The 24,943-nt window shown below is 44.3% G+C and overlaps 1 protein-coding gene across 1 annotated transcript in view; it reads left to right on the forward strand.

The window, feature by feature from the left end:
• LOC141073497 (acidic mammalian chitinase-like) overlaps window positions 1-24,943 on the forward strand; it is a 57,224-nt gene that overhangs the window by 17,462 nt on the left and 14,819 nt on the right. The window contains exons 6-7 of the mRNA XM_073560742.1: window positions 14,137-14,261; window positions 14,454-14,577. Of these exons, the coding sequence (XP_073416843.1) occupies window positions 14,137-14,261; window positions 14,454-14,577 (249 nt within the window). The remainder of the gene's footprint in view (window positions 1-14,136; window positions 14,262-14,453; window positions 14,578-24,943) is intronic.

The raw sequence follows: 24,943 nt of genomic DNA on the forward strand, positions 1-24,943 counted from the left end.
GACCTGTAGAGACACTGATTTTTATAAAACTATGCAGTGGTCTCTTAATTTTTGCTATAGCTGTATACACATACCATACCTAAATATATACAGTTGTGCTCTAAAGTTTACATTCCCCTGCAGAATTTTTGCTTTCTTGGGGCCTTTTTCAGAAAATATGGATGATAATACCAAAACTTTTTCTCCACTCATGGTTAGTGGTTGGGTGAAGCAAGCCATTTATTGTCAAACTACTGTGTTTTCTCTTTTTAAATAATAATGACAACCCAAAACATCCAAATGACCATGATCAAAAGTTTACATACCCCATTTCTTAATACAATGTACTGCCTCCTCTAACCTCAATGACAGCTTGAAGTCTTTGTGGTAGTTGTGTTTGAGGTTCTTTATTTTCTCAGATGGTAAAGCTGCCAACTCTTCTTGGCAAAAAGCCTCCAGCTCCTGTTGGTTCCTGGGCTGTCAAGCATGAACTGCCTGTTGAGATCTCCTCAGAATGGCTCAATGATATTGTGGTCAGGAGACTAAGAAGGCCACTAAAGAACCTTCACTGTGTTCTGCTCTAGCCAATGACAGGTCAACTTGGCCTTATGGCCTTATATTTTGGGCCATTGTCATGTTGGAACAGCCAAGTACATCCCATGCGCAGCTTCCTGGCTGATGATTGCAAATTTGCCTCCAGTATTTGCTGATAACGTGCTGTATTAATCTTTTCTTCAACTTTGATCAAGTTTCCTGTGCCTTTGTAGCTCACATATCCCCAAAACATCAGCAATCCACCTCCATGCTTTACAATAGGAATGGTGTTCCTTTCATCATAGGCCTTGTTGATCTCTCTCCAAATGTAACGTTATTGGTTGTGGCCAAAAAGTTTGGTCTCATCACTCCAAATTACCTTGTTCCAGAAGTTTTGAAGCTTGCTTGTCTCTGTGCTGTTTTGAGTATTGTAGGCTAGATACTTTGTGGCATTTGCACAGTAATGGCTTTCTTCTGGCGACTCGACCATGCAGCCCATTTTTCCTCAAGCGCCTCCTTATTGTACTTCTTGAAACAGCCACACCACTGGTTTTCAGAGAGTCCAGTATTTCAGCTGATGTTATTTGTGGGTTTTTCTTTGGATCCCGAACAATTTCCCTGGCAGTTGTGGACAAAATTTTTGTTGGTCTACATGACCATGGTTTTGTTTTTACAGAGCACCTGAATGCTGCTGACTGGCATTATCAATTCCTTGGATATCTTTTTGTATCCCTTTCCTGTTTTATACAAATCAACTACTTTTTCCAGTAGATCCATTGACAAATTCTTTTGCTTTCCCCATGACTCACAATCCAGAAACATCAGTGGCTGGATGAAAGATGCAAGAATCTGTCTGGATCCCAGAAACGCACTCAGCTTTTATGCACACACACACTGATTACAAGCAAACAGGTCACAGGTGAGGATGTTATCTTTAGTAGCCATTCAAACCCATTTGTATCAACTTCTGTTCATGCTATCAGGCCAAAATCACCAGGGTATGTAAACTTTTGATCAGGGTCATTTGGATGTTTTGGGTTGTCATTATGATTTAAAAAGAGAGAAAAAAAATAGTAGTTTGATAATAAATTGCTTCACCCAACCATTAACCATGAGTGGAGAAAAAGTGGTGTTATCATTCATATTCTCTGAAAAAAAGCCAAGAAAGGAAAAATTCTGCCGGGTATGTAAACTTTTGAGCACAACTGTTGATGTCAGTGACATATATATATATTGTAGGGATTCAACTCGCTCAGGAGCCACGGGAGTCAATCAGGAGGCACGTTCCTTTTAAAAGTTCACAGGGTTTATTGCTTCATAACCCATAAAGCAGCACACATCACAAGGAATAGCCTTTAGCTCAGGCAAAAGCAAGCATAAGTGTCCATGATTTCAGGCTCAGTCCTGGAGCCTCAGCAAACACAGGAGGCTTATCCGTCCTCACATACAGCCAATATCCACAGGCCTCACCAGGTCAGCAGCCTCAGCATGTGGTCTTCAGGAAGGTAGCACACCTTCCTCCACATAGGCCTGTCGGGACCTTCCACAAGGCCCAATCAGATCCATGCGCTCTCTCTCATGTGAACGGACCTCAGGTACCTTATATGGTCCATAACCACACCAACAGGTGATCACACGGCTATGACCTCGCTAAAGGTCCTATTACACACAGCCACACATATACTTTATTATGACACTCTTAAACACACCCCTGGGTGGGTTTGTAGGTAACCAGGCCCACCCATCTTTCTAGTTACCTGGAGACTTCTCCCTTATACATTGAAGCAACACCTCAGCAATATCATTGCTGAACAACACATAGGTCTCCATCCCAAAGCCACCCACTTTGGGATACATAACGGCCATTCCGTATTCTGCCATTCATCCTTTCTCCTGGGACATCCACACAGCACCCCCTAGCGGACTCAGTAATTACTACATCACATACCTCCCCCCTCTGTTCAAACTTGTGGGGCTGAACACACAACATTACACCAGGGTCTCGCGACCGGGCACTCACTACACCTTGCCCCACAGGTCGAGAGAACCGTCTCCATCTGTCATACGGCCTTGTTCCTACGTTAGACCTCCCCCGCCTCCAGTGGTCAGAATATCGGTCATTGGCTTTAACTCTCCAGTCACGGTCTGTCTGCATCGTCAGACACTGGTTAGTCACCTTCCTTTCTCTATCTACGCGTCTTGTAACAAATGGTACCCTACCACATCTAAGTTTACTTTTCAGTGCATTAACCTCACAGTTCTTTGCATCTGCTGTCTCTGTAGCAACCTCCAGTTCACACTGTAATCTACGGTGCAAAGTATTGGCACGTTGCGCCTTTTTTCTCTGCTTCTTCCACCTGGCGTTTCAACTGTTTCAGACGCACATCATTTCCCTCCGCCAGGTCTTGGTACTGCTCAGAATTATGCCTTTCATCATCCATTTGCCTTAGTACAACCTTCAGTTTTTTCTCCGTACTTGTTTGCTAGCAATTTGTCGCACTTTAATTTCTGCATCAAGCTGTTCCTCCAGTAGTTCAACCTTTCCTTCTAAGTCCTTATTCTGGTGAACTAATTGCTGACGGGCATTCTCATTCTTCTGAGCATTACTACGTTCTGTCTTCAGATCAGCATCCATCTGGTCAACCTGAAGTGTGGCCTTTCTCAGCTTGTCATTGGCTAATTCAACGTTGCCGTGTTCTTCCTCCACTTCTTCTTCAAGCTGAACAATGCGAGACTCTAACCGCCTCTTTTCTTCCAAAGCCAGAGCACCTTCACCTCTGTTGTTGGCAATCACATCAGCCAGTTCATCTTTTTCCTGCTGTGCTTGTCTTTTAGCACACTCTGCAGCAGCAAGTTCCATCTGTAAACGAATCACCTCTGCTTCCATACTTTTCAGTTTCTTTTTGTCTTCACACTGTTCCTCACTCAGGCCTGGCAGCTGTACATCTTCGTCGCAGCTCTTCTCCCGCAGAAGACTTTTTACTACTCCTCTGACTGAGTTCTTGAAGAACTTTATCCCGCTCCTCTGCCAGTTAGCAACGCTCATCCTCTCTCCGGAGAATCTCCTGTTGATGCTTCTCTTGGGCCTCTCTGAGCACCTCCATATCCTTCACTATAGCTTTGTTCATAGTTTGACATGCTGACAGGTGACCTCTGAGCTCAGAGACTTCCTTCTCCAGCTCATCCACTCTGTGCTCAGCTGCTTGCCTTAGGACCCTTTCTTGTTCGACATGTTCTTTTACAGTCTCTTTAAGCATCTCTATTGTGTAGTCCTGCTCTCTTTTGGCCAACATGTGTCGCACCACTACCTCATTAATTATGCTGTCAAAGGGTACCACTGGGTCAGTCCCATCAGTCTCATCTCCCAGCCCACCATCCGTCCTGTCACGAGACATCAGGTCCGTCAGTTGGGCAGATGTACTTACTTTCCCGGTCAGTTCTACCTCTGACCTGTCCATGTCAGGAACCGTCACTGTCTCAGTGTCTGCTGGCCCCACAGTCAAAACGTCTTCTTCGTCTGACCATACGTCATCAAATACAACAAAGTCTCTGCCCCTCTCAAAGGTATGCACAAAGCTTGGTGGCATACTACCACCTTGACACTTACCCTTTGTCATCTCAATCATAACTCTGTCCACCATATAATTCACAATGACCCTATGGTCGCAGCGAACCCTGACGTTTTTCTTGGTCAGAGATAAAACGAGCGGAGTTCCTGTCAGAGTCACCTGACTCTTTGAGTCCAGCCTACCAGGGACTCCTTCCCGGTGCAGCATCACGGTACACACCTGTGGCCCGTCGTTATCAGGAAAATACATGCCGCACTCCTCAAAACTCAAACACACACACTGCGGTTCCCCAGACATACCCACTGAGGCAACCAGTGCTGCCATTTCCTGAACCACCCCAATTTGAGTCGCTGCCACCTTTTGGGACTCCACCCCCTTTTGGGCTACCACCCCGATTTGGGTCACCTCCCCCTTCTGGGACTCCACCCCTTTCTGGGCCACCACCCTGATTTGGGCCACCGCCCCCTTTTGGGATTTCCCCATGTCCGTTCTGCAGAACTTCTTATGCCACAGTTCACACAGTACAGTTTATGTCTTTTTGGGCTGGAACTGGCCCTTTAAGCATGACACCACACCAGTTCCTTCTGGCGCTGCCACAGCTCCTGCTGTCACAAATCACCGACACCACCGGCTGCTGTTCACACACAGCAGCTGGTGTCCTCTTCGTAACCCCGCCGAGTTACCGGAAGCCGCTTGTCCCCTTCGTAACCCCGCCAAGTTACAGGAAGCTGCTTGTCACCTTCTTGACTCCCACTGAGCCACCGCAGGCTGAGTCAAGAACAGAAGAGAAAAAAAACACACCACAAAAAAACTCACGTGTCCTGACTGTGTGCTATTCAGGACGTACCGTCTCCGCCTGAGACTGTCCAACACACAAGGTGCACCGGGTGCTATTCAGGGAGCTGACCCTCCTCCCAGGGTTTCCCAACACACTGGCCTCACCAGGTCCAGGGGCTCGGCAGGTGCTATTCAGGACATCCGTCTCCACTTGAGACTGCCCAACACTCACGCCTCACCAAGTCCAAGGTCATACCACGTGCTCCAGGGATCCGATTCTTCTCCTAGAACCTCCCAACACTGACCCTCCAGGACCTTGCTCACTGAACCCTCTAGGTACACAGTCTTACTCATTGACCCTGGTCAGTATACCACAGACTCCTGTCTGTTACCTGTTGGTGATGGCCACACAGGATCCTGGACGCCTCTTCTCCTCAGAGATATCCCACAAGTCTCAATACAGTCACTTTCTCTGACCTCCATCAGTACTACTCACGATTTTCCAGACCGTTTGCTCTCCTGGCTGAGAGCCGCCAGTACGGCAACATGTGCTTCTTGGAACCGCTGCCCGCAGTTTAGAATTATAGAATCGTAGAATCGTAGAGTTGGAAGGGACCTCCTGGGCCATCTGGTCCAACCTCCTGATCAAAGCAGGATTCGCTAAATCATCTCAGTCAGATGTCTGCCCAGCCTCTGTTTGAAGACTTCCATTGAAGGAGAACTCACCACTTCTCGTGGCAGCCTGTTCCACTCATTGATCACTCTAACTGTCAAAAAGTTTTTTCTAATATCTAATCTGTGTCTCCTCCCATTCAGTTTCATCCCATTGCTTCTAGTCTTTCCTTGTGCAAGTGAGAATAAAGTTGATCCTTCTACAATGTGACAGCCCTTTAGATATTTGTAGACAGCTATTAAGTCTCCTCTCAGTCTTCTCTTTTGCAAACTAAACATTCCCAAATCCTGCAACCTTTCCTCATAAGACAGGGTTTGCAGACCGGTCACCATTCTGGTCACTCTTTTCTGAACTTGCTCCAGTTTGTTGATGTCTTTTTTAAAATGTGGTGCCCAAAACTGGACACAATATTCCAGATGAGGTCTGACCAAAGAGGAGTAGAGGGAAATAATGACTTCCCGTGATCTAGACTGTATGCTTCTGTTAATACATCCTAGAATTGCATTTGCCTTTTTTGCTGCTGCATCACACTGTTGACTCATATTCAGTCTGTGATCTATTAGTATACCCAAGTCTTTTTCACATGTGCTGTCACTTAGCCCTATTCCTCCCATTCTGTATATGCTTTTTTCATTTTTATTGCCCAGATGTAGTACTTTGCATTTCTCCCTGTTAAAAACCATTCTGTTAGTTGCTGCCCACTTCTCCAGTTTATTTATATCTTTTTGAATCCTCTCTCTCTCTTCTCTAGTATTAGCTATACCTCCTAGCTTTGTGTCATCAGCAAATTTAATCAGTTTACCCTCAATTCCTTCATCTAAATCGTTGATAAAGATGTTGAACAATACAGGACCCAGGACAGAGCCCTGTGGTACCCCACTTGAGACATTCTTCCAACTGGATGTGCAGCCATTTACGACCACTCTTTGGGTCCGATCACTAAGCCAGTTATGAATCCACCTAACAGTTGCCTTGTCCATTCCATACTTAGTCATTTTTTCAATAAGGATTGTATGAGAGACTTTGTCAAATGCTTTGCTGAAGTCAAGATATACTATATCTACAGCATTTCCTTGATCCACCCAATCAGTGATTCCGTCATAGAAGGAAATTAAGTTAGTCTGACATGACTTATTAGTTACAAACCCATGCTGACTCTGTTTAATCACTTCATTCTTATCCAGGTACTGACATACATGTTGTTTAATAATTTGTTCAAAGATCTTTCCTGGTATAGAAGTCAGACTCACCGGCCTATAGTTGCCTGGGTCCACCTTCTTCCCCTTTTTGAAGATAGGAACAACATTTGCTCTTCTCCAGTCTTCTGGCACTTCTCCTGTTCTCCAAGAATTTTCAAAGATTATGGAGAGGGGTTCAAAAATTTCTTCTGCTATCTCCTTCAGTACTCTGGGGTGTAATTCATCTGGACCTGGAGACTTGAATTCATTTAGGTTAGCTAAGTGTTTCCTCACTATCTTTCTGTTTATAAATATCCTGGATTCTTCTATTCCCTTAATAGGACAGTGAAGAACAGTTGATGTTACATTTCCTTTCTGAGAGTTTGTCACCAATTGTAGGGATTCAACTCGCTCAGGAGCCACGGGAGTCAATCAGGAGGCACGTTCCTTTTAAAAGTTCACAGGGTTTATTGCTTCATAACCCATAAAGCAGCACATAACACAAGGAATAGCCTTTAGCTCAGGCAAAAGCAAGCATAAGTGTCCATGATTTCAGGCTCAGTCCTGGAGCCTCAGCATACACAGGAGGCTTATCTGTCCTCACATACAGCCAATATCCACAGGCCTCACCGGGTCAGCAGCCTCAGCATGTGGTTTTCAGGAAGGTAGCACACCTTCCTCCACATAGGCCTGCCGGGACCTTCCACATGGCCCAATCAGATCCATGCGCTCTCTCTCATGTGACTGGACCTCAGGTACCTTATATGGTCCATAACCACACCCACAGGTGATCACATGGCTATGATCTCACTAAAGGTCCTATTACACAAAGCCACACATATACTTTATTATGACACTCTTAAACACACCCCTGGGTGGGTTTGTAGGTAACCAGGCCTGCCCATCTCTCTAGTTACCTGGAGACTTCTCCCTTATACATTGAAGCAACACCTCAGCAATATCATTGCTGAACAACACATAAGTCTCCATCCCAAAGCCACCCACTTTGGGATACATAACGGCCATTCCGTATTCTGCCATTCATCTTTTCTCCTGGGACATCCACACAGCGCCCCCCTAGCAGACTCAGTGGTTACTACATCACAACATATATATACTAGTTGAAGAGCCCGGCGTTGCCTGGGCATAGTAACCAACTGTGGTTAGTTATAACAAATTATGATGATTATATTGCACATAAAAACCGTGCATCTAATCCTATTCTGTGTGATACTGTCTGCTGAGCCATGTATCTAATACTATTCTGTGTGATACTGTGTGCTGAGCTGCATATCTAATCCTATCCTGTGTGATACTGTCTGCTGAGCCGTGTATCTATTCCTATCCTGTGTGATACTGACTGCTGAGCTGTGTATCTAATCCTATCCTGTGTGATACTGACTGCTGAGCTGTGTATCTAATCCTATCCTGTGTGATAGCCTGCTAAGCAGTGTATCTAATCCTATCCTGTGTGATACTGACTACTGATTTGTGTATCTAATCCTATCCTGTGTGATACAGTCTGCTGAACTGTGTATCTAATCCTATCCTATGTGACACTGTCTGCTGAGCTATGTATCTAATCCTATCCTGTGTGATACTGTCTGCTGAGCTATGTATCTAATCCTATCCTGTGTGATACTGCCTGCTGAGCCATGTATCTAATCCTATCCTGTGTGATACTGACTGCTGAGCTGTGTATTTAATCCTATCCTGTGTGATACTGACTGCTGAGCCGTGTATCTAATCCTATCCTGTGTGATTCTGGGCTCCCCCTGCAGTCTGTGTCAGAGGGTGGTCTGTGTTGGCACGGTAATAAATTGTGTTATTTCCAGCTTTACAGAAGGACGATAACACCATAGAAATGATAAAAATAATAGGCCTCAGTTACCACAACTGTCTACAAAGAAAACTGTTGCTGATAGCAACCAATCACAGCTTATTTTTCAACTTTTAAACAGCTCTGGGACAGCGTGGCAAGTTTTGAGTGGCGACTTTTGTGTTTCGACTTTTATGTGGCGAGGTTGGTGTATGTGTGGTGAAATGTGTGCTGAGGGTGGTATATGTGTTGAAGCATGTGGTAGTGTGTGACGCATTTTGTGTGTGTGTTCATATCCCCGTGTGTGGTGAGTATCCCATGTCAGGGCCCCACCTTAGCAACTGTACGGTATATACTCTTTGGCGCCATTGCTCTCATTCTTTAAGTCCCCCTTATTCACATCTGGCAGCTGTCAATTTGCCTCCAACACTTTTCCTTTCACTTTTTCCCCATTATGTAGATAGGGGCAAAATTGTTTGGTGAATTGGAACGCGAGCGGTTAAAATTTTGCCTCACAACATAGCCTATGATGCACTCGGGGTCCAGACGTGTGACTGTGCCAAATTTTGTGGCTGTAGCTGCGACGGTGCGGATGCCAATCCCGGACATACATACACACCCACTTTGAGCTTTATATATTATATATATATATATATATCTATACAGTATATATACATATATATTACATAGATAGATAGAAGAAAAGGCGGCAATTCAGCTGCCGCATAGTGTAATATCACAGCAGGAGTCAACAGCATAGAATAGATGGGTTACATACTGTAAATACATATAGAATAGGTTTACAGATGTTAGTGACAAATATAATTAGTACAGTGTGTGTGCAGCTTACTGTACATGTAGTTAATTAATGAAATATTTTTTTCGGAAAAAAAAATGGCTTGGTCTCTCGTGTAATTTTCTTAACCAGCAGAGGGAAAGCTGATGGCTGGGGGCCGATGTTTATAGCCTTATAAGGGGGTAATACCCATGGAGCTTCCCAGGCTATTAATATCAGCTCACAACTGTATACTTAGCCTTTACCGACTATTAAAATGGGGAACCCTAAAAAAAATTATGTATGGTCCCCTTATAAATAATAACCAGCAATAGCTATGCAGACAGCTGGGGGCTGATATTAATTGCCTAGGAAGGGTCCTTGGTTACTGGCCCTCCTCAGGCTTAAAATATCAGTTCTCAGTCGGCCCAGAAAAGATGCATCTCTAAGGTGTGCTAATTCTGGCACTTAGCCTTGCTCTTCCCACTTGCCCTGTAGCGCTGGCAAGTGGGGTGATCGTTGTGGGGTTGATGTCACCTTTGTATTGACAGGTGACATTAAGCCCCGTGGTTAGTAATGGAGAGGCATCAATAAGATGCCCCCATTACTAACCCCATAGTCATATTGTATAAAAACACACACATGCAGAAAAAAAATCCTTTAATTGAAAGAATGACACTGACTCCTTTAATAAATCTTAATTAAAACATACTTATGACCTCGCCCATTCCACCGATGCCATTGTCATCTGCAAAAGAGTTAAAAAAACAAACAATATTCCTCACCTTTCCACAGAGATAATGATAGTCCATTTGTCCCACAATGGGTCTAGATCTGCTACATCTCGATGGCAGGCTGCATGCTTGCATGATGTGACCATACAGCCTGCCATCCAGCAGAGACACTGAGCAGCATGTGCTCAGTGTCTCCCTGTGAATTCCTATTCCCTGTCTGATGGCACCGCAAGCGTGAGAAAGTTCTCCCACTCACAGTGCCTTCAGAAAGGTCATGCGAGTTCACAGCCAATGAACGCACTTCACGTTTCTGATGTTAGCGCGAGCGGGGTGGGAAATTTTCCAACGGTGCTCACTGTGAAGTGAGTGAGCATCTTAAACATGTGCCTTTTTTGGGGTGGCTGAGAGCTGATGTTTTTAGCCTGGGGGGCAGTATCCATTGCCTCCTCCTAGGCTATTAATATCAGCCCGCAGCTGTGTGCATATCCTTTGCAGTTGTGGGACCATACAAAATTTTTTTTGGGTCCCCCATTTTAATAGCCAGTAAAAGGCTAAGTATACAGTTGTGAGCTGATATTAAAAAAAGGCTTAGAGAATTGCTCTATGTCAAAGTTCATGTTAAAATCTCATTGCAATCAGATATCAACTACATTCGGATGTAAATCGGAGGCTAGGTGTGAAAAATTGGATTGACAAGCATGACAGTCGCATCACACTTGCATTATACTAGTGCGATTCTCGGCAGGGAGACTCGGAACTATTTTTCATACGTTTAGTGTGACTCCAGCCATAAGCTAAGTCTCACAGACACACTGACAGTCTCATGCAGTGCAGTACATGAGTACTGCAGTGTATGAGATCAGTGATCAAAATAAAAATTATACATGTCCCACAGTGGGACCAAGTAAAAAAGTGAAAAAAATAAAATATGGACCTAAAAAAATATGCAACTCCATCCGTAAAAAATAAGCCCTCATACAGCTCTGTTCATCAAAAAAGAAAAAAAGTTACATCTCTTAGAATATGGCAATGAAAAAATCAAAGTTTTATAAACAAGTATTTTGTGATAGCAGCAAAACCTAAAAAAAACTATATAAATCTGGTATCGCTGTAATCGCACCAACCTGAAGAATAAATCTGCCTTATCACTTATATCGTATGGTGAACCACACAAAAATAAAAATAAGAACTATTTCTGTACTGCTGTCTATTTGTTCATTCTACATCCCAAAAATCTGAACAAGGCTCGGCTTACATTTATCCTGCGCTTTCCACTGAGCGCTTATGTCCAGGTTTCCGTGTGAATTCCCTAAAATCATGATTCAGACAAAACCCCGGATGGAATCACTCACTTATGAGGCAGATGGAGTCAATTTGGACTGGTCTGTGTTCTGGCGGTGTCCCATCATTTTAGCTGTCTTTTTAGCGCACAAGTGTGGGTGACAACAGATCTGTGCATTCCTAAAAAGATGTATACCACCAGAGCAGACATCAAACAGAGAACAAAGTGTCTCCATCAAAGTGGGTGGTTCCATTGGGGGTTTAATCTGAATCACATTTTTGTGTGACTTACGCGGAAACCCAGACATAAGTGCTCATTGTAAAATACAAGACTGGGAGCTAGCTTTATACTGGAAGCGATCGAAAAATATTACTGTATGTACCTCAAAATGGTACCAACAAAAACCCTAATTTATCCCGCACAAAACCATACCTTGTCTGTCATCTGTCTCGTGAACTGAAGGGGATTCTCCTGTTACTGGCAGAACAAATACTCTGGAAAAGCGACATGGCTCCCACCTCAGCAAATAAATTCTAATTAATTCTGCACTCCCAAATTCAAATTCCCCCTCCTTCTGAGCAACACTGTGCTTAAGCTGCAGTAAGTGACCACATGTTTGTCATTATTGTAGAGTGGAGAGCGCACTAAACAATGTCACCAGAAGCACAAGCTGTGCACCGATTAAGCCTTTAGTACCTGACAAATTTGCAGCAAACACAAAAATTTCATTTTTACCACTATAATGTCAAATTTTCATGTCTCAGTGTTATACATTTTTGAGAGGCTCCTATGGGTTCAAAATACTCACTAAACCCCTAGATGAATTCCTTAGGCAGTGAAGTTTCCAATATGGGGTCACCTGGTGGGAGTGTCTGCTGTTCTGGCCCTATAGAGGCTCAGCTAATGGAGTCCATCATCTATTTAAATTAAATCTGCTCTCTAAAAGCCAAGTAGGGCTCCTTGCCATCCGCTCCTTGTCGGGCGTTCAAACAGTAGTGTGCAACCACATATGGGGTAGTGCCACATTCGGGAGAAACTGCATAACAAATTGTGGGGTCTAATTTCTCTCATTACCCCTAGTGTAAATTATGATTTCTATTTTGGTAAAAAAAAATTGTTTGCTCTCACATCTAAATGTTATAAAGTTTTGTAAATCACCTGTAGGTTAAAAATACTGAGTACATCCCTAGATGAATTCCATGAGGGTTCTAGTTTCCAAAATGGAATCATTTGTGGTGGGTTTCTGCTGTTTTTGCATATCGGGTGGTCTCCAAATGCGACATAGCATTCACGATCTATTCCAGGCAAATGGCACTCTTTCATTTCCTAGCCATGCCATGTGCCCAAACAGAAGTTTTTGACCATATATGAGGTATCATCACATTCAGGAGAAATTGCGTAACAAATTATGGCGTTCATTTTCACCTATTTTCACTATGACAACATAATGTTATCAAATTCTGTGCAGTCCCTGTGGGTCCAAAATGCTCATTATACCTCTGGATAAAATTCTTGAGACGTGTAGTTTCCAAAATTGGGTCACTTGTTGGGGGTTTCTACTGTTTAGACACATCATGTGCTCTCCAAACGTGACATGACACCCACAGACCATTCCATCAAAGTCTGCGTTCCAAAACATCACCCTTCCCTTTCCTAGCCCTGCCGTGTGCCCAAACAGTAGTTTTACCCAAATATGGTCTCATGACATAATTATGAGAAATTGCACAACAAAATTTGGAATACATTTTCTCCTGTTACACTTGTGAAAATAAAAAATTTGGGGCTAAAAGTACATTTTTGTGGGAAAAATGTAATTTGTTATTTTCACGACTCTAAGTTTTAAACTTCTGTGAAGCACCTGAGGTTTCAAGGTGCTCACCACAGATCTACATAATTTCCTTGAGTGGTGTAGTTTCCAAAATGGGGTCACTTGTGCGGGGTTTCTACTGTTTAGGCACATCAGGGGCTCTCCAAACGTGGCATGGCATCCACTCTCTATTCCAACCATTTTTGTGTTCAAAAAAGCAAACGGTGTTCCTTTCCATCCGAGCCCTGTCGTGTGCCAAAACAGTATGGGGTATCGGTGTACTCAGGAGAAAATGCACAACACATTTTGGGGTTCATGTTCTCTTATTACCCTTCTGTAAATAGAAAAAGGGGGTTAAGTAAAATTTTTGTGAAAAATATTAAAATGTTAATTTTTTCCATCCACATTGCTTTAGTTTCAGTGAAGTACTTGAAAGGTTAATAAGCTTCTTGAATGTGGTTTTGAGGACTTTGAATGGTGCAGTTTTTAGAATGGTGTCAAATTAGGGTATTTTCTGTCATATAGGCCCCCAAAGTCACTTCAAATGTGATGTGGTCCCTAAAAATATGGTTTTGTAAATTTTGTTGGAAAAATGAGAAAATGGTGGTCAAATTTTAACCTTTCGAACTTCCTGACAAAAAAAAAATAACGTTTAAAAAATGATGCAGGTGTAAAGTAGGCATCTGGTAAATATTATTTATTAACTATTTTGTGTGATATACAGTAACTTTCTGGATTAAGGGCATAAAAATTGAAAGTTTGAAAATTTCCAATATTTTAACAAATAAACGCTAGTCATATCGAACACATTTTACCACTATCATGAAGTACAATATGTCTTGAAAAATCATTGTCAGAATCACTTGGATGTGTTGAAACGTTCCAGAGCTATAACCTCATAAAGTGACACTGGTCAGATTGAAAAAAAATGGCTTGGTCATTAAGGTGAAAATGAGCTCAGTCACTAATGGGTTAAATCGTGTTGTTTTTTTTCCCTTCCCTCTATTAGGAAATGCTTGATGCATTTAATGAAGAAGCGAGATCCTCAGGTCTTCCACGACTCCTAATCACAGCGGCAGTGTCTGCAGGAAAAGGCACCATAGATGCTGGCTATGAGATAGCAGAGATCGGACGGTGAGTATGGAGAAGTAAACTAAGGGGCTACAGTGAAGTTCTTGAGGTTTTGTAATCTTCCGCAATGTGACCAGTCTGTCATAGTTCGTGGTTTTCATTGCATAATGGAAGATCACAAGAATGAGTGTGACTGTTGCATGTTGTACAACATTGAGAAAGAAATTTGGAATGACTTTGCTTGTTTCTCCATAGGTTACTGGATTTCATCAGCGTAATGACTTATGATTTCCATGGTGGGTGGGATCCTCAGTCTGGACATAACAGCCCCTTGTGTAAGGGATCCACAGACTCCGGAGATTTAATATACTTTAACACTGTAAGAAAATTAGTTTATTTCATTTATTATTAATATTTCTCTAAAAGTTTCATGTACATATGTGTGTGTATAATAAACCAGCCGAGCCCTCTCCCCCTGCGATGATCCTCTTCACCCTCTGGTCAAACGCTAACTATAGACAAGGATAGTGTAATGCAATCCTCAGTCTGCTGGAAACTTAATGTGTCCAATGCTTGACTTCTGCGCAGAACAGACTGCCCTGTGTCCATGTTGTACATTACAATATATGCATTTTACAAATATTAGATACTTTATTTTTACATTTATTGTTTCATGACTTTTATACTTTACAATATTTCAAAGAAAAAAGTTTTATTGAGGTCAACTTATTAATTAGAAGCTTTTTGCTATAATAACCTTTAGGATTTCTTCTGTACTTGGTCCCTGGCTCTGGAGTTCAGCTCTCTCACCGCCACTGTCTATACGCCTGTGCAGTGATGCTTTGCTCATATAGATGTCATGTGACCAGACCAACCAATTATAGACTGTTGCAGAAGTATGTAGTCACCAGTGATGTTGTGAGGGGAGCCAGGGCCGTAGTAGTGGCTGACATAGATTGCTCAATCACACCCTGGTCTCCTGCCACATACATACAATGTCCCCTTTGCAGCGTACCTTCTTTTACACCTTAGGTGCCATCAGGGTCCCATCTGATCTGCTGTGGGATCACTCCTATGGACTTCACACAAAGAACAACAGAGTCCAGTTTCGACTTGTAACACACAATTTTACTTGAGTCCTTTCACAGTACATCCAATTCAGTTACAGCAACTTCACAGGGAATATCAAAGTACACATTCTTGTCTATGCCTGTGCTTTTCCCTAATTCTTCTAGAAAGCTCCCAGGTTGTACCGATTCATCCGGTACCGCAGCGTTCCTTCTGTCCAGCTTAACTACTTTCAGGAGTTCCCCTGTCCGTTTTGCCCCAGACATAAGGGCATCTGCCCATGTAGTAAACTGCCACATTTTGGTCCTGCCTGGAATTCCACTGCAGCTGTTTCCATCAGTTCTCAAGACCTGGACGACTGAGCCCCTAGCTTCAAACGGTACAGGTTCCACAGTGTAGCCTGAGCTCTAAGCTGACCCCCTCCTATATTAACTATTTATTGTATTCCTATCCTACTATGCTCCCCTCTAGTGGATAATCCTGTAACTAAACTTTCCCTATCTACACAACATATATACATATATATACACATAGCAACATAGTATCAACCTGAGGAAGGCTGTGGAGCATCACGTGGTCCCGGTACACCCCGTACTCGCCTCTCCTTTAAGATTGGTCATCCTCGATCAAGTAAGAAATAAAAAATAGTGATGAGCGAGCATGTTTGCCACTACTCGGCACGCGCCCAAGTATCGTTGTATTCGCGCTATTCAGCAAGCACCAAGCATGTGTGGGATTATTTGGCAGGAGCTCTGGTCCCCGCCCTGCATGTTTGATGCTCTTTAGAGCACCAATCAACATGCAGGGATCGTCTGCCATGCACAGTAATGCCGCAGCCTACTTTGCTGTGATATTACAGTGACTGGCTGGCCGCACAGCATCATCAGGTCTATATCAGAACTGGCACCGCCCTGTTCAGCCCAGTTGCCTCTTGAATCAGACATAGTAGGGAAAGCTGCTGTATAGATAGGGAGAGATTTGTGCTTTTATTAGTTAGTGTGGGTTTACCATCATTGAATCCACATATCCAGCTAAACCAACAGTTCTTCTAAGGACTAATTATGGGGTATATAGATTACAGTGCTAGGTAGGCAGGGGAGTGTATGTGGCTATATACACATCAGTGCAAGACATGCAGGCACTGTATGTGGGTACATAGATATCATTGCATACATCAAGAAGGTCCATTCCATTACTGTCTGCTGCTGCTGACTATTACATAAATTGACTGTATATTCCTAGCCCCAGGTATCAGTGGGCTGGAATAATTTTTTTGGCATCTCAATCCTGATTATTTTATTCCAAAGCAATCCAGAGTTCCCTTGTTTTACTCCATTTGCTTGTTGACAAAGCAGAATAGTCCATTTAAAATGGGCAAGGCGCATGGCAAGGAATGGGCAAGTGAATGTGATGGTGATAGTGCATGCAGATGCTGAGGCCATGGGCAAGCTGAAATTGTACCACAACAAACACCCACATCTTCTCGCCCGACTTACATGACCCAATTAAAAGGGGCCTGCAGCAGGACATCACTATTGAAACCAGAGCAGTGTGAAACGGTTGTTGGTTAGTTAGCGGATTGTCACAATCCATGTTTGGATCTGTGGCAGATCTGGGCTCACATGTAACCTTTTTTTCCTTCAAGCCTCTGGCTTAATTTTAGTTTTTGCCCCCGGTGGCCACCGGTATTATTACAACCTTGGCGGCTGCTGATGGGTTTTGCCCCCGGTGGCCACTGGGGTTATTACAAACTAGTTGCTACTAATGGGTTTTGCCTCCCGTGGCCGCTGGGGTTACTACACATTAAATTAGCCAGCAGGTGTTAGCCCTCCCCTCCTTCTTATAGAAGGAAGGATAATACTTCCGGTCAGTTTGCCACCACCACCACTACCACCCTGTCTTCCACACGGTCAAGTCTGAGTTGCTGTGAGTCTGGACCGCATATTCCTCACCCTGATCTTCCTTCCTCCCACCATGCCAAGTGCCCGGAGACAGCTGATCCCACAGTTGGACACTCTGAAGAGCTATTCACTTTTCCATTTATAGATTCGGGCCTCCTGCCCGTTCCAATTGATGCGGGGCAAGAGAAGATGGCATGTAGCAATGCCCAAATATTTGAACAGCCACGGTCACATGAAGGCGACGGTGGGAAAGTTTCACAGGAGGAGGAACAGGGTCCGGAAGTGGAAGCGGAGGTGGTGGATGATATAGTAACTGACCCAACCTGGCAGGAGGACATGCAGAGTGAGGACAGCAGCACACAGAAGGAAGGAAGCGTAGCACCCCAACAGGGAGGAATAAGCAGTGTGGTGGCCGCAGACAGAAGGCAGGCAACCGTTCGTCGTAACACCAACGCGACGGAAGTTGGCAGTACAACTATTAGGTCTTCACGGGTCTGGTTGTTTTTCAAAGACTCTGCTGATAACCAAACAGGGCATTTGCACCACCTGCCATGCCTGCATCAACAGGGGTAGCAAAACTAACAGCCTGATCACCACCAGTATGATCAGGCACATGGCAGCAAAGCATCTGACTTGGTGGGTTGAATCCCAGGCTCCAGGAACAGTGTCTGTGGGTGAAAACACTGCTTTTTCCACTGTTGTGCATGCAAGCCAATCCTCTGTCCATGGTGCATGCAAAGATGCCTCCTGCCCTGTACCTGTCTTGCCTACACTCAACTACCACCATTATCAAGTACGTCCATGTCCTTGTCCAAGCACAGCCTTCAGTTGTCCATACCCCAGTCATTGGAAGCGTAAATACGCAGTCAATGCCCCACAGGCCACAGTACTAAATTCACACATTTCTCATCTGCTTGCGGCCAAAATGTTGCATTTTAGGCTAGTGGAGATGGAAGCTTTCTGCAACCTGATGGCGGTGGCGGCCATTCCAAGGTACTAGGTCCCCAGCCGCCACTATTTCTCCCCGTGTGCCATCCCAGCATTACACAAGCATGTGTCCCTCAACATTAAATGTGCCCTGGACAATGCTGTAACTGGGAAAATCCACGAGGACAAGTGCTTGTGGGAAGGGATGCTACATCTTGCTGATGACACACTGGGTTAACATAGTGGAAGCTGGGACCCAGACGGACCTTGGAATGGAACAAGTCCTCCCGATGCCGAGGATCGCGGACCCCACAGTCTACAGCTCCTGCACCTCATCCTCCTACTCCTTCTCCTCTTCAGTCTCCATCTCCGAAATGAGCACATCAATCACAAGCTGGAAGCACTGCAGCACTGCCTCAGCCAAGTGGCAACAGGCTGTACTGAAGCTAATATGCTTAGGTGACAAACCGCACAATGCTGTAGAGTTGTGGACAGCTAATGATAATGATCTTTATTTATATACCGCCAACATATTCCGCAGCGCTTTACAGTTTAACAGTTTCAAATTACAAGTCATAAGTAACGACGTTAACAATACAATAATTAAAGCAAAATTAGATAACCCTGCTCATGAGAGCTTAAAATCTACAATGAGGTGGGGGAGATACAAAGTACAGTTATATATTTACAATGGTGTATTTACAATGAGGGAGTGAGTGATAGATGAAGCTGGTGAATGGGCTACACATGCACACTTCTACATAAAATGACTTTGATTAGTGAACGTGATAGGCCGCTCTGAACAAATGTGTTTTGAGGGAGCACCTAAAACTATGCAAATTGTGGATAGTCCTAATTTCTTGGGGCAGATCATTCCAGAGGATTGGCGCTGCCCGGGAGAAGTCTTGGATTCTGGAGTGGGAGGAACGGATTAGTGCGGAGGTTAGTTGAAAGTCGTTTGCAGAGAGCAGCGGTCAGTTAGGCCGATAGACAGAAATGAGGGAGATGTAGGGGTTTGCTGCACTGTGGAGAGCTTTGTGGGTGAGAACAAGTACTTTAAATTGGATCCTATAATGAATGGGCAGCCAATGTAATGATTGGTGAAGAGCAGACGCGTCCGAGTACCGATTAGCCAGATGGATGACCCTGGCTGCTCCATTAAGTATGGACTGGAGGGGGAAAGTTGAGTAACGGGGAGACCAAATAATAGAGCATTGCAGTAGTCCAGGCGTGAGTGGATCAAAGCGACAGTAAGGGTTTTTATTGTTTCCATGGTGAGAAAAGGGCAGATTCTAGAGATGTTCTTTAGGTGTAAGCGGCAAGAGCGGGCAAGAGATTGTATATGGGATGTGAAGGAGAGATTGGAGTCAAACATAATACCCAGATAGCGTGCCTGCTGCTGGAGTGTTATTATGGTGCCACCTACGGAGAGAGAAATGTCAGGTTCAGGGAGGCTAGTAGATGGTGGGAGCAGAAGTTCAGTTTTGGAGATGTTGCATTTCAGATAGAGGGCAGACATGATGTGGGAGACTACGGACAGACAGTCACTGGCATTGTGTAGTACAGCGGGGGTAAGGTCAGGGGATGACGTGTATACTTGTGTGTCATCAGAATAGAGATGGTAGTGAAAGCCAAATTTGCTCATGGTCTGTCCAATTGGGGCCGTTTAGAGAGAGAAGAGAAGGGGGCCAAGGATTGAGCCCTGAGGTACCCCAACAGTGAGAGGAAGAGGAGATGACGTGGAGCCAGCGAACAAAACAATGAAGGAGGGGTCAGAAAGATAGGAAGAGAACCAGGAGAGAGTAGTGTCCTTAATGCCTAGTGACTGGAGCCTAGAGAGTAGGAGACGGTGGTCAACAGTGTCGAAAGCTGCAGAAAGGTCGAGAAGAATGAACAGAGAGTGTTCACCTTTACATTTTGCTGTCAGAAGGTCATTGGTAACTTTGATGAGTGCAGTTTCAGTCGAATGTAGGGGGCAGAAGCCAGACTGTGAAGGGTTTAGGAGGGAGTGAGTGGAGAGGTAACAGGTAAGGGGGAGTAGACAAGGCGCTCCAAGAGTTTAGAGATAAAGGGGAGATTGGAGACTGGTCTGTAGTTGTTTGTGCAGGATTTCTTTAATAATGAAGTAATGATAGAATGTTTGAAGGAGGATGGTAAAATGCCCAAGGAGAGGGAGAGATTAAAGATTGTAGTTAGGTGAGTTGTCATGACTGGAGAGAGAGACTGGAGGAGATGTGAGGGAATGGGGTCGGTAGTGCATGTAGTCGGACAACAAGAAGAGAGGAGTCTGGAGACTTCTTCTGTGATGGGATCAAATATGGAGAGTGAGCCAGGGGAAATGAAGGAAGGGATGGGAGTCACAACACTTAGTGGTTGGGAGTGGATTTCCTGATGGATGTTATCTATTTTCTCTATAAAGTGGTTGGCCAGGTCATCAGCACAAATGTCTGTGATAGGGGCTTGTGCTTTTGGCCTGAGGAGGGAGTGAAAGGTGTCAAAAAAGTTTCTTGGGGTTGTTGGCTAGTGAGGAGATCAGAGTGGTGAAGTAGGTCTGCTTGGTGAGGTGAAGGGCAGAGATATAGGTTCTTAACTTAACTTTGAAGTGGATGAAGTCTTCTGGTGTGCGGATTTTCCTCCATAAGTGTTCAGCACTCCTAGAGCATCGCTGGAAAAGTCGAGTTTGCGATGTGAGCCAGGGCTGTTTTATTCTATGTTTGGAGGTTCGGAGGGTGAGGGGCGCTAATTGGTCAAGGGTGCTTCTGAGAGTGCCATTGTAGTGGTGTACAGCCAGATCAGGACAGGAAAAAGGAGATTGGGGACAGTGATATGAGTGTAGGGATTCTGAAAGTGTATGAGGGTTAATGGCTTGTAAATTTCTGAATGTGTAGTAGGTAGGAGTGTGCTGGGTGGTTGAGGATTTGTGAATGTGAAGGAGCGAATGTTGTGTTCAGAGAGGGGAAGCGGTGAGTTATTTAGGTAGGAGATTGAACAAAGCCGGACAAAGACCAGGTCAAGGGTGTTACTGTCTTTGTGGGTCTCAGAGGTTGAGAGCTGTGAGAGGCTGATAGAAGTGGTTAGTGATAAAAGCTGGGATGCAGATGTGGAAGTGGAGCTGTTAATGGGGATGTTGAAATCTCCCAGGAAAAGGGTTGGTAGTTCTGAGGACATGAAGTGCGGCAGCCAGGCTGAGAAGTGGTCAAGGAAGTGGAATAACTGCTCTTGTTTGATGCTTAGCTAATGCGATGCTTTGCTGAATGCGTGCGACCCCTCACATGCGTGCACCCCTTAGAATGTTGCTACATTTATAGGCCCCAATACAGGGACAAAAGAGAGGGATTGTGGGAGCTGTTTGTTATACTTTAGCAACCACTGCTCAACACATCATGGTGTGTAATAGATGATCAAAGACGCTAGTCCTGATTCCATCTCTATTCTATAGCATCTCTCCCATGATAACATCTCCAGTGATTCCCCCCTATGGATATACAACAGTAAGTACTGAGAACAATGTAACAGATAAAATATAGCAAAGAAGTTGAATGACATGATTACCAGTACAAAATGCTTGCTGACATGGAATTGAGTGAACACATCTAAGATGGATCAGTGCAGGAGTTGAATTAAATGATTACCAGAACAAAATGCTTGCTGATATGGAATAGAGTGAACACATGCAAGATGGAACAGCGCAGGAGTGGAATGAAATGATTACCTGTATGAAGAGAATAGAGATGCGTGTTAGATTCTGCCATTAAATAACTGCTTTTGTTTGATGCTTTGCTAATGCGATGCTTTGCTGAAAGCATGCGACCCCTCACATGCGTGTGAAAGAACAGGCAGATGTGTGGCTGACACCGCTGAGCCTACAGCCAGGCATGGTCATCTGTGACAATGGCTGCAACCTGGTGGTGGCTCTGAGGCGAGGCGAGTTCACGCACGTACCATGCCTGGCCCATGTGCTTAACCTCGTTGTTCAACGGTTTCTCAAAAGCTACCCAGAGCTGCTGGATCTGCTTGTCAATGTACGCCGCCTGCGTGCCCATTTTAGAAAGTCGGCTCCAGCTTCCGCTGACCTTGCCGCGCTTCAGTAGCGCTTTAAGCTTCCGGCTTACCGACAGGTATGTGATGTCCCTATGCGTTGGAACGCAACACTGCACATGTTGGAAAGGATTTGTGAGCAGAAGAGGGCAGATGTTGACTACCAGCATCAACAAGGCCATCGGTATTTAGGTCAGACTCCACACATAAGACTTCAGGAATGGACATGGATGTCAGACATATGTACCATCCTCCAAAACTTTGAGGTGTCCACCAAGATTGTGAGCAGCGATTATGCCATAATTAGCTTCACCATCCCGCTTCTCTGCATTCTGAAAAGCTCTCTGCTCACAATGAAAGAGGATGCATTGCAGGCTGAGCACAAGGACATGAAGCAAGGAAGCATACAGGGTGATTACACACAGCCCAGCCTCATGTCATCCCAATGTGGATTGGTTGACAATGAGGAAGAGGAGGAGGAGGAAGAACAGGAGCTACTTTCATGCTCTATAGACGGCACTACAAGCACAACTGCCATACCGTCTGTTCAGCATGGATGGCCTGAGGACAGGGAGGAGGAGGAGGACTACACCATGGTCAGTCATCCTGTTTGTGAGGACACCAGGCTTGCCTGTTACTGTTACCAGTCTGGCACGCATGGCTGATTTTATGTTGCGTTGCCTTTCCCGTGATCCTCGCATTATGAAAATTTACGGTGACACTCATTACTGGTTGGTGACACTTCTAGACCCACGCTACAAGGAGAACTTCCAATCTCTTCTTCCAGAGGCAGACAGGTCTATTAAAATTGTGCAGTACCAGAGGGCCCTTGTTGCTGAATTATTTAAAAAATTCCCATCTAAAAACACTGGCAGCAGACGTCACAGTTTGTTGGACAACCAAGGAGTACAGTCGAGAGAGACACAAATCCTATCCAGCAGAGGCAGGGGAACACAAAGTTCTGGGAGAGTTTTCTTAGACCCTCCAATCGCCCTGGCCCTGAGGCGTGGGGTAATGTTGCAAGGAATGGAATGTTTTGTAAAATGCTGAGGGAGTACCTTACTGACCGTACCAACGTCCTCCGTGATTCCGCTGTGCCTTTTAATTATTGGGTTTCCAAGCTGGACACGTGGCATGAACTGGCTCTCTACGCCTTGGAGGTCCTGGCCTGCCCTGCCGCTAGCATTTTGTCAGAGTGGGTTTTTAGTGCCGCTGGTGGAATTATAACTGATAAGCGCATTCACCTGTCAACTGAAAATGCAGACAGGCTGAGTCTTATAAAAATGAACAAGGGCTGTATTGGGCCAGACTTCTCTACACTACCGAATGATAACAGCGAAACATAACCTCCAATACATTGTCTTTTTTGGGAGGTGTATTCCCATGCACCTCTTCACACACACATGGGTATAAGCTTCCTGATTTTTGCTATTGGGTGCTATCCTCCTTCCGGCTCATACTCACTTGTGAGAAATACGAACGAGTGCAATCCGTAGAAAAAAACGGATTGTACTCAGACCAATGTTATTCAATAGGTGACATCTTATTTGTGAGTATTTCCTCAGCTGAAATTGGACTGAGAAAAAAATAGCAGCATGAAAGTGCTGTCCGATTTTTACGCACAGGTGTCCTTTGAAAAGCCAGCAATGCATATGAGGCAATACAGTAAAATCACACTGACATGTTATAATACAAATGATAGAATACATGTATACACATTGAATAGGTATATATATATACAGTATATATATATATACAGTATATATACTCGTATATATCAGTAACATATATATATCTCCTTATATTTTATAGAGAGATACATAGTAGAATAGCCGGTAATTCATTTGTGGGCTTTTGTAAAATCATTGCAGAAGCCAACAGGATAGGAGACATGGTTTACATACAGTAAACCATTGCAGAACAGTTAGATTGACATATGTCAGTGACTAACAGTGTTAGTAGTATGTGTGTGTAATACTTGGGACCTGGATGTATTTAATAAAAGGATGTATTCATGGGAAAAAATTGCGTGGGCTCCCACGCAATTTTCTGCGCCAGAGAGGGAAAGCCAGTGACTGAGGGCAGATATTAATAGCCTAGGAAGGTCCCATGGTTATTGCCTCTTCTTGTCACCCCAGAAAAGGCACATCTATAAGATGCGTCAATTCTGCCACTTAGCCTCTCTCATCCTACTGCCCTGTAGCTATGGCATATGGGATAATAAGGGGTTAATGTCACCTTGCTATTGTTAGGTGACATTAAGCCCAGTTAATAATGGAGAGGTGTCAATAAGACACCTATCTATTATTAATCTTATAGTATGAAAGGGTAAAAAAAACCACAAACACATTAAGAATAAAGTCATTTAATAAAATAATTAAACAAACTGGTTTCCCATCTTTATTAAACTCCCAATCCAAGCGAAGCTCTCGTTCTCCTGTAAAAAATCAAAAATCAAAAACAAACAATATCCCATACCTGTCCGCCGTGCAGAGTCCCACGTTGCAATCCATCTCAAGGGGTTAAATAGTTTGCAGCCGGGAGCGGTACTAATGCTACCGGCCTGGCTGCAAATCAATAAGGAATGAATGAAAACCTGCCTGCGCAGCCTCCCTGCCTGACTGGTCATAAACTCTGTAGAGTCAGAAAGTTTCTGAAAATTTTCCCACGCTGCCGAGTTCACCTCAGGTCAGGCGGGGCCTTTGGGCATCCTCAGTGACTAGTGCTGATGTCACTGAGGCTGCCCAGAGGCCCCGTCTGACCTGAGGTAAACTCAGCAGCGTGGGAAAATATTCCAAAACTTTCCCACTT

Source organism: Dendrobates tinctorius, unplaced genomic scaffold (assembly GCF_039654945.1).
Source record: "Dendrobates tinctorius isolate UK_male_01 unplaced genomic scaffold, ASM3965494v1 ptg000304l, whole genome shotgun sequence".
Lineage (NCBI taxonomy): Eukaryota > Metazoa > Chordata > Amphibia > Anura > Dendrobatidae > Dendrobates > Dendrobates tinctorius.